The sequence below is a fragment of the Schistosoma haematobium genome, chromosome 2 (genome assembly GCF_000699445.3).
Source record: "Schistosoma haematobium chromosome 2, whole genome shotgun sequence".
Classification (NCBI taxonomy): Eukaryota; Metazoa; Platyhelminthes; class Trematoda; order Strigeidida; family Schistosomatidae; genus Schistosoma; species Schistosoma haematobium.
In genome coordinates this window covers 11,140,028-11,151,093 of record NC_067197.1, presented here as the reverse complement: position 1 = coordinate 11,151,093, position 11,066 = coordinate 11,140,028, and the positions used below count along the sequence as shown (strand labels likewise).

Below are 11,066 nucleotides of genomic sequence, written 5' to 3'. Positions count from 1 at the left end.
TAGTCACACTGTAAAATAATACCACTCATGTAATTTAACATGAGGTCAGCTTGTCATTATATGTACCAATTACAACTACCTATGACAAATGACAAGCTTCCAAAAGAAACTACTGGGTTCTACATTAACCCCATCACGTCGTTTATGCTGCACAGTATTTAAATAACCAGTTTCATTCAGTAAGCTATTGAACAGCTGCTATCCCTCAATATTAGATCTTGAACTGTATTCAAACCATCCCTTATACGCCATATTACCGATTAAAACAACAAGTTTATTTTATCTAAAAGTATTTTTAAAACAAGATATTCACTCCTGTGAGTAATCGAGCACGTGGACCAATCACTCCGTGCTTGTATTAAGATTTTTGTAAAGATTCAAACGATATAGAAGACATAATCGAATGTTTATGTAATGAAAATATTTTATCAATATTCATTTATTGTGCAAACTTATATATTCCAAAATCAACTTCCAAAGCTGACTTCTTTGAATGATTGGTATACTATTTTCTACTCATCATAGTTTACAAATGATGTTTTAGAAACAAGTACAATCAGCTGAAAACTAAGCAGGAATTTGAAGAAATACCTCTTACTACACTGCCAGAATGGGAAGAGTAACTCTCCTCTGAAAGTATGTAGCACTGTATGAGGTCTACTGGACGAATATTGTGGAACAACCAAATGCGATAATGATAACCTAATTACCTATGAATTTACAGTCAGATCAAAGGAAAAATCACACACAATTACAAATAGAAAGACCATTAAAAAGCTACTAGGTGTATGTCTTCCAAAATCCACTTTCATTTTATATCCTCTCCGCTAAAATAGCATACTAATTAAATTTGTGTTACAGCATAAAGGAAATAAATAGACAGAAAACTAGAATTCATATATTACTGGACTTTATTTAGATGTGACTTAATTTACAAAACCTAGTTGTTACTATAAAAACATGAAAGTGTACAATATAGATATAAACTCACGGATATTGAGGTCAAAATAAAGATTGATAAGCAGAGAGCCTTAAGAAGGATTGTTAGCGCTGGGAAATCAATTAAAACAATAATGACTGAGACACATAGTGGAACACTATATCAAACTGTATCTTGGACACATGTTCAAACGAAAATAAATCTTTCAAATATTATCAAAATATCGAAACAATTTATAACGTCTACAGTGAATCCTGAATGAAAAACATGGAAGTTACTTAGTAATCCTCCCCACGAGAGACAACTTCTTTACATGTTGGCCTTAGCAAAATCGTGTGCTCCCATTGAGCAGTGTAGCAACCACGTTGATCACACAGAGGCGGATATGGATCTACTATTCCAACGTCACATAGGTTCTTTAGGGCCATAAGATATTTTGTCTCACCTAAACGATCTAACCAACGGCGACAAAATGCAAGAGTACTGAAATTACGGTCTATCACATTCAACAGTTGTTTCGATTTCGCCAACCTACACAATAAGAAAATGAAATCCAAAAGAATGTTAAAAATTTCAAAGATTTGAAACAAAAGAACAAGTGAAGAATATATTTGTAAAATCTCAGCGAATGAATTTTAAGTAAATCCAACGTTTCGTCTGGCAATCTGGTCCAAGCTTTTTCAAGGAAAATATAATCAAACAACAAAATTATCGAATATAAGCTTGGACCAGATTGCCAGGCGAAACGTTGGATTTACTTAAAATTCATTCGCTGAGATTTTACAAATATATTCTTCTTTTTAATGTCTCAAATGAACTCGGCGCCCAAATATTGTGAAACTATTCGTTTAAATTTAGACGAAAGTTCTTATTTAAAAGAACAAGTGTTTAGTTCGATTTCTGAACGTAGAACATACTAATTTAAAAAGAATCAGTAAATTTAATACAATTATAGAGTTTAACTAGACTTTTTATTTCAAATGATCTTCACGCTTGGAAGGTTTGGTTGTAGTTAGTAAACATATTCAATTAAAGCCTTTTGATATCAGTACGACCGAGAGGGGAGAGCGAAACGGGCTGTGGGATAGAAGATAGTATACGATATGAATCAATAGTAAATTAAAAACAAAAAGAAATAAACGTCTGTTTTAGCTGTTCTGAACAGGATAATATTTCACATCTTGAAACAAGAAGCAGACAATGAATTAAAGACTGAATAGTCGAACTAACTAATAAATTTTGCTCGTGTTTATTTGATTAGAACCCTAGGTACCGATAGATATGAAGTTATACAAACTCGAAACTTCGTAGAACTATATTTGAATATCAATCTAGAAGGTACGGTGTTGAGTCACTGAAGTTCACAGACTGTAACTGGCGAAATAATCGTGAGAAGGGAAAAATTAGACAGGATGAATTACAAAACCATCAGTATGTTGCAAGAAATATTGACGTAGAATTACAGAGATGGGAATGGAAGTAACAGTTGATATAAAACCTTTCATGTACTAGTTAGTGTTGTAAAAAAATACTAGATTTTTTCCAAACTGAGTTAATAACAGCGTTAGATCGACAAAAAGTCTGATAAACTAAGAACCGTACAATTAAAAAATGCGGTCTTATTGAATCAGTACAAAGTTAATAAAAGTACCTCAGAGGAACATGTCTAACGTCGAAATTCTTCATATAGTGCGAAACTTCATCTCCATCAATAACATAACCTTTTCCTGTACTACCAAACGTTTCGATTGCATAATATTCATTTTCCTCAAAAAAAAATCGTAACAAAAAAAGGTAATATTAAGCTAACATTTTATTTTGAAAACGAAATAACGTAAGAATCACACAGATGATTAATGGACATACCTCCATACGAGTTTGCTCCCCTCCACGTACGATTGGCACAGTTTTCCCCGCATGAATTTGGTATGGCCCCAAAGAATGACCATTCAAATTACGTATAGGTTTCACTGAATTGATATAATAATAATGTGATTTATTATACTAATTATCATAGCATCATTACATGTAAAAAGAGAATAACATAAACAAACAACTATACATAATAAAATTAGAAACAACAACCAATTGGATTGGGGGGAAAACCTTATGGTATCTAATCCTATAGTCATCTATAGCAAATAAATGTACTCACCTAAATTGATAAACATATTGCGGGATTACTCACAAGGATAGATCCTTCTTAAGATAAATTTAGGACAAACGAGAAAAATAGCCATATCACTTGCACAGAAGAACTATGTCGCAAAGATGATATAAGTTTGAACATACAAATCAGGAAAGAACATGTGAGAATGTTTCAAATAATTCATCTGGCTAAATTATTCATAGTCAACTTATCTGTGTATTCATATACTCAAATTATTTATTTGGGTTGACTTCCATTTTTCTTTACCATTTCTCGTTGCTGAATATTGTTTTGTGGACTCATGCAAATATTGTCAATCTTAAAAATAATGTTCACGGTTACTTCTATAACAAGAAAAATCATCTATATAAACAACTGATCGTCACAACTATGAATGTGGAGACAAACCAAAACAGTTAAGTTTTAAAAAGTGCCATATGGTAGGAAATTAAGATAGCCTATTCATCTTTACGAATTTCTCGTGATCCCCAACCCGTGTTACAAATTTCAGTCCATTAATTGTACTACAATATTAATACCAAAATATTTAACTGAAAGTACTAAATAGTGTAGTTCGAATTCTTTCAGTCCCACTAAAAATTTCATTTACTAGATCCGAAATCGTCCAACAAAATACATCAATAGAATTTCACCACCAATCAGCCTAGCTAAAGGTATAAATGATTGGTTTTATCTGTGATACTAAGATACTTCTTTTTATGTTTGACAAGTATTATGCAAGAGGTATCCATACAAGTTGGACTTGATAGTTTCAAATAAATTGACAATTGGGGTAGAGTTATTAAATATAATTTTTCTTATATCCCAATGAGTAGAAAAATCATTTTTTCTGACGTTTCGTGACTTAATGTAGGCCACTTCTTCAGAGTAAATAGATGTCGGTTATTTATAAAAATACAACTTTTCTACTCATTGGAATATAACAAATATATATGTATATATATTATTATGCAGGAGACTTAAAAAAGTAATTGCTTTAACTTTATTTAGTATATTATTCGTAAAGAATAATTGCATCAGTAGAAATTATGGAAACTGGAATTACTTTTTAAGAATAACTCATTAAAATCATGATAGTAAGCGAGTTACCCTGGTAAGTATTTCCATCTAATTCTACTTCATAGGACTCCATAGTCTCCTGAATGGCTGCTCCAACATCACACAAACGTACGTCAATGCCAGCTGCCTAAAATTGCACAAGATGAGGAATTCATAATCACAAGTTGATCGGTATTTAAATTTATAAAAACAATGAACACAAGTCAATGGTAAATCCAAACATATTGCGATTTTAAAATTCAATAACTCATGTTTCAAATGTGTTACAAAACATAAAGGCTACAATAATCTAATCTTTGAAAACGCTTACGCGCTTTTTTATTTTGATTGATCGCCGAAACGGCAATACTATGCTCAACGATACCAGAGGGAGAGGAAGAATGTATATATTTGTATCAATCCACTCACTTGATGTCCTTAAACATGAATTACAGTTCTACCGATCATAGTGGCCATAATTTGGCACGATCTCAACTCATTACAATAGTCTATGAATAAAAATTTGCTCACTAAAACGCCAACTTTGTTTAATACGTCCCACCTATATTCTACTCTTTGACATATTACAAAACAGAATGTAATTTTGACGAAACTTAAGAAGTAGAAATTTATGTGGCAGGCTATGAGTCAAGCCAACGAAATAAGAGATACCCCATCTCTTTGGTGCAAGGTGTAGGAGATTTATTCGTAATTCAGTCACTGGAAGTCCGGCACGTTATGTACTGGAAAACAGCTCAACTTTCAGACTGCTACCATAAGGCTATTAGATAAATGCCTTCAGATACCAATAATACATACATGTGTATCAGTCAGTCAGCTACGATGTAGGACCAAGCACATATATGCATCGATTAAAGTTGCCATACCCGATTAGCCAAACAAGATGAACACCAAATTCATAGGAGCAGTTACTTCAATGTTAGTAATATATAAAAGAAAGATTGTGTATAAGGGTATAATACGGGAAGAATTAGTTCGTAGAAATAAGAGTATAAAGCAATTTTAATCTCACGGTTTAAGGGAAGACAAAGAGTGTATACAGCTGCAATATTGTGATCGATTCCGAGCCATATCACCCAGAGTCTTCAACCATTGGTTATGATAGTCGCACGGACCTCAAACAAGTGGTCTGCATCTACCAACATGACTCAGACCAGAAGTTAGTGACTTCAAGCACTGATGCCACGTTTTGGTTTGGCTGATCCTTACTTCCCTCCAACCGTCTCCGACACTTATCAGCATTGTGAGTCTTGGTAGTCGGTGTTCAGGCATACGTAACACGTGGCCCAACCATCTCAGTCTATGTAGATATACAAGATCATCAACTGATTTAGCATTAATCTCTGGTACCATGCGCCTAACTTCATCATTACTTACCCGGTGATTTCAGCAGATGCGAGCAGCATTTCTAAGACATATAAGATCAAACACTAGAAACTTACTACTATCTTCTACCCTTAATGGCCGCGTTTCGCAGCCATAAAGTAGGACAGAACGAACTGCTGCACAGCATACTCGTCTTCCCCATAGGTGACGTAAGTTGGCAAAGGCCAAGCAAGCTTTCTGAATCCGTGCAACGACTACGTCAGACACTAACCCATTAAGGCTGATCAGACTTCCACGATGAATGAAGTAGTCGAACTCGTCGACAACTTCACTCCCTATCCTTAGTTCAGGTGTTGACGCAGGCCAGTGTGGATAAATGTGATAGGTCATATTACAATAGATAAACATACCTTAATACCAGTATTAGTTGCATCCTTAACAGCCTCTACCAAAGTATCAAACTTAGGATTAAAGTGAAGTGTGAAAGCACAATCAATAATACGACCTGAAATTAAACCAAAAATATTATAAGCTATTACAGTTATGAATTATACAACAAACAAAAATATTTGTTCACTCAACTTAATTGGTACTGTACATGATTATTACAATACTACAATTCATCGGACTACTGATGGTAATTCAATCAAATATTTCAGATATCAAGTATACATCCATGTACTCATTTTCAGTTAAAATTTGTGTGGGGACTAGCAGTAAGAAGCGTATGATTTAAACCAAAGTAATTGGAGAAGAGTTCGGTCTTACTCTCCGGTAGTTGGGCGCAAAGTTATTTAACCACTAAGCCATTGTTTAAACTGCGTTTTAATAATATATAGTATGCCGACTTATTAACAAGGTGCATAAAAATTTGCAAGATCAATAGTTGAAAGCCAGAAAAATGAACAAAAGGCAGTCGTATTTGAGCAAGAAACTTGTTTAATTATGCTTTCATGGATATAAAACATATTGACTTATGTTTTTTAGGACAAAACTACTAATCGAATAGGTCCCCACAATACAATGATTTACCTTCATATCAATAGGAAGCAATATTTCTTTCCAAAACCACTAACCAAATGTTTAGACCGACAGGAAATCGCGATAGATTACAAAAAATTAAGCTTACACAAGCAAGGCGATTAACTTTGACTACGTTGACATAGCTATATTTCGTAAAGCTTGGTAAAGATAGCACTGAATTAAGAACCGATCAACGGTAGTCTAACATTGGTCGGTTCATGATATATCAAAAATCAACAGTCTCTACAACTCTACACTGATAAAACTTGTTTATTCTATCAAAAGTAAGATACTTTAACTACCTATCAACAAAGACAATGTTGACTTACCATTTACATGTACTCCAAAATCAATTTTGCATACATCGTCATAATTTAGAACTGTATTATCACCCCCATTGGGAGTGTAATGAGCTGCACAATGATTAATTGAACAACCTGTTGGAAAAGCTAAGCCTGCATTCAATCCGCGTTCCAAAATGAGTGCACGGCTAGTGCGTTCGAGTTCTTCACACATATCGATGAGACGAATACCCGGACGTATCCATTTCTTAATATAGTTTCTCGTTTGTCTATGAACCTCTGCACCTTCACGAAACTGTTGATAGATCTCTATATGAGCATTGTCACGAGCTTTGCACTCTTCTGATGTTGTGCGATTGATAGCTGTACGACTACAAGAAGAATTAAGTACTTAGTAATCTTACTCTATGGACAAAATTCAACTAACCTCAGCATTCCTCACTCCATTTTTAAATGATACATAAGTAATGCTTCAAAGACACCTGTGACCCAAAAAGAAGAACCTACGAATGTCCTCTGCTTTTGAGCACCGAAGTTTACACTCATAAAGCAAAACACAGAGAACCGCTGAACAGTAGACTAATCTCTTCGTCGGAGAAAAAGCAAGCTGACAAAAGCAAGACGAGCTTTCCGAAACCATCTCAAGATTTCGTCAAATAACAAACAACCGGACGTGATGAGTGGTAAACCTACTCAATTACTTCACCACCTACCATTAGGTCATTGTCTATGATCCGTCAATTTGGCCTGAATACTTCGATACTTATGATCATTTATCATTCGATTATTCCATAATAATTTAAGCAACAAAAAGTACTAATGACCACACATTTCTTCTTTATAACATACCATATTTATCTCTGTACCTTCCAAGAGTGATCACTTTTTAGACTACCATGAAATGTTCAAGAAACGTAGTTGAGCTACTGAGAGGTCATTTTACTAAAACTGGGAGAATGACTATTGGTGAACTAGGGCAAAAACGCAAGCCTCTAGAAATAAACTGGAAATTGTCAACACATTTGATCAATTCGATTTGTTTAAGCTTTTAAATGACTGGTGAAAAGGTCTGACACTCAAAATCGTGAGACGTTTAGTAACTAACTACTCAAGGAGAATACTGAAGTCGTGATGAAAAAATATATATCATACGTTCACAGATAAAATATAAATAAACTTTAAAATATGAGAAAATCAAACATGAACTAACCAATCAGTGCCGGGCTCATAATTAATAATCTGACCAACTGGGTAGTCTCCTTTAGGATACAACTGACATACAGGAATAGAAGGAGGATCCGTCTGACGTATGACACCTGAATTTTCCGATTTAGACTTCTTGTTTGACGTTTTCACAGCAGAGGACATGTTTTCACGACAGTTAACTGAAGTGTCTCCCGTCTCATTTTCTTTCATCAGGGTCGAATCGTCACCATCTTCAACAGAGACTTGATTAATGATATGTTATACATACTTGTGCATTTTCCAGTCTTCTTTTTATGTTTCTTCTTCTTTTTCGTTACTAATTTTACGGGCGAATCCCCATTTAATTCTGACAGTTTATCCATTTTTTGGCATACTTCATCCAAACTTTTTTCTGATTCTTTATCTGGTTCTGAAGTGCACTCCATGGTTTGTCTGCAAGCTACACGGACCAAACAAAAGTATGGACACCATAGATAGTTACAAAGCCTTTGCTTTATGCATCAAAAAATCCTAATACTAGCTCAAAACCTTGTAAAAATGCTGAAATGAAGCTGTTACTACGATTTTTAGAAGTGTGGTTTCTGCTGCCTGAAATCCCCCTAATACGAAGAAAACCTATAATTATTATGACGAAGGACTTCTGAGTAATTTTGAAAACAGTTGAATAAAAAGAATGATTGCGTGGATTGAGATATTTCTTAAAACACCAGCGAAAAGCAAATATGATGAGAGTAACACTGATAGGTTAGTTAAGTGATGTACTAGTTAGTTAATAATACTTCTAGCAACATTCAAATAGGTTTACAGATGCTTCACACTGAATGACTTATCAAATTAAAAACCGTTGGACTGTGGTACAAATACATTGTTAAAAAGCAAACAACAGCTGTGTGGATGACAGGACTTTGAACGGGTGATAATAACACTGTTCACAATATTATTCTACACTTGCTGTTCTTAAGAATTCATTTCCTCCTCGAATTACACTATTTATCACAAGTCATTTGTGACTAAATACGTTTGGTCTCAGTTCAAGATATGAAGTAACTAGGAGCGTTGAAAAGGTCAATTGACATGGTAGCCTCATCACTTTAGATATCTGTACATAATTGGACCACGGATGTCCTCAGAAAGCGAACCTGTAAATTGCATCAAAGACCATGGATGATGTTTTTAAATGGTGAGAATCTACTTAGAAACATTTTCAGGAAGTTCCTCGATGAGGAAGAAAATTTTTACAGTAAAATCCGACCCGGGCTCCTTCATGGCACTGTTGGGGTCCCAACCTTAAAGCCATCACATCTTGCGGGTTGCCCGATGTGTATGCTTATATATATGAGTTGCATGGGTTACAGCTTGTGGTTATGTAGGTATATACAAAAGATATGCCCCGGGACAGAAAAAAGAAGCGAAAGCTGAAATGTCTACCTTGTGACTAGTAAAAATAGCGGCCTGGACCATCAGGCCGATGACATAACAAAAAGATGTGGTAGCAAATACTAAGGAGAGGTGCTTATGCGCATACCATGAAGTGCACAGGCGAAAATATTGGTACCTATGGTATGCATGCAATGTGTAAGAGACATTCAGTTGCAGGAAATAAGTTTGAAGGGAACAGAACCATTGACATTTCCAAGCGGGCGAATATACCTATATGTATACTATGTAATGGACACCTAAAAACCTGTGTAACCGATGTACATGTAACGTATATTTCCTAACATACTGTAATGGGCTCTGATTCAATAGACTTTGAAAGTAAACTTCTTCGGCAAACCGCTGTGCAGCTTGTCTAGCCGCTGAAAATCCTCTCTACTGAATTTGATTATCATAAGATTAAAAATACCATTAATTGTAATTACATCTCAAAAGGCTTAAGCAATACCGTAAGGAAACCACCAACATTAACAATGGTCTGAAGTGTCTCCCCAAAATAGTGCCAGCCTTTGGGGGGAAAGTACCAATTTTCATGACTTTCGTTAAAAAAAGCCTTAAATTTCACCCATAAATCCGGAGACTGAGTTATTGGGAGCATAGACCCAAAGTTACCGGTCTCCCAATGAGATCATATTCACGAGGTGGGTTAGTGAGTCTTGAAACACAGAACTTCCGGGAAACTCAATAGTCTTCACCACATACGGCTTGACCAACATTACATAACCTAAATACTGCATGGTCCCAATCTCCCTATTTTTGGGGTTTTCACCAAAGTTTGGGGAAATATTTGGGAACGAGAAGTGATTTTAAGCAAAAGCTAAATAGAAATTAAGTGTGTACAGAATAAATGCATATATACATGATTTGTAATATACATGTGTAATCCTAAGCTATATGTCTGAGAGGAGATATTCTAGGTAAACCATCTTACATCACAAAACAGTATCGCTGGTAACGCAAGTAACCGAAATCACGCTCATAGTTTCAAAGTGCAATACTGCCTTCAGTCTGCAGTAATAAGGATAGAAAGTCTATCGACCTATATTAGTCCCTGAAGCTTGTGGAATTGTGGAGGTCCAATCTCGTTTTGTATATATCAGCGGAAGATTTCAGATTTGTGTTGTATGGACAGAAAGGCTACGGCCTTTGTTATTCCTTTTCTAGTATGCTTCTGTGATTGTCCAGCCTTCTCTTGAAAGAGTTAATTGAATATACGGATACCACTGCTTCAGGTGACAGGTTCCAGGTATTAGTGACTCGGTATGAAAGCCTGTATGCTGCGGGTATTTTGTTCGTTCTTGGCTTTTCTACTGGCCTGCTATGTCCTCTGAGATGTTCTCGGGTTTAGTTCTCACTAACTTATAAGTTAGTGAGAACTAAGCCCATAGGGTTCTAAACCCCTTAGCTGCGACCTTCCGGCAATGGTTCGTCGTCTTAAGATCATTACCCACTATCACACCTAGATCCTTACTAGACCGGATCACGGGTACTGGTTGTTCCCCTATGCTGTACCTATTTACCATTGTATCCCCAAAGTGAATGCAGACACACTTTGCCGCGTTTATAGGCATCAGTCACTATTTAGACCAGTTAATCATATTAT

General features: G+C 35.4%; 1 protein-coding gene across 3 annotated transcripts; it reads right to left on the bottom strand.

Moving 5' to 3' along the window:
• Positions 1–893: 893 nt before the first annotated feature.
• METAP2_1 (Methionine aminopeptidase 2) lies at positions 894–10,454 on the bottom strand (the record flags this gene model as incomplete). Of its 3 annotated transcripts, none has more annotated exons than XM_051214313.1 (9): positions 894–1,471; positions 2,592–2,707; positions 2,807–2,910; positions 4,200–4,296; positions 5,906–6,000; positions 6,848–7,191; positions 8,031–8,256; positions 8,295–8,465; positions 10,395–10,445. In XM_051214313.1, the coding sequence occupies 8 exons, from the start codon at positions 8,449–8,451 to the stop codon at positions 1,219–1,221; spliced, it is 1,392 nt and encodes a 463-aa protein (XP_051067472.1). In that variant the 3' UTR covers positions 894–1,218. The 3 variants fall into 3 exon arrangements, with proteins under 3 accessions (XP_051067472.1, XP_012797641.2, XP_051067471.1); XM_012942187.3 differs by lacking the exon at positions 10,395–10,445 and adding an exon at positions 8,508–8,527 and having other exon boundaries at positions 8,295–8,458; XM_051214314.1 differs by having other exon boundaries at positions 2,592–2,910; positions 10,395–10,454.
• Between the last annotated feature and the right edge of the window lie 612 nt (positions 10,455–11,066).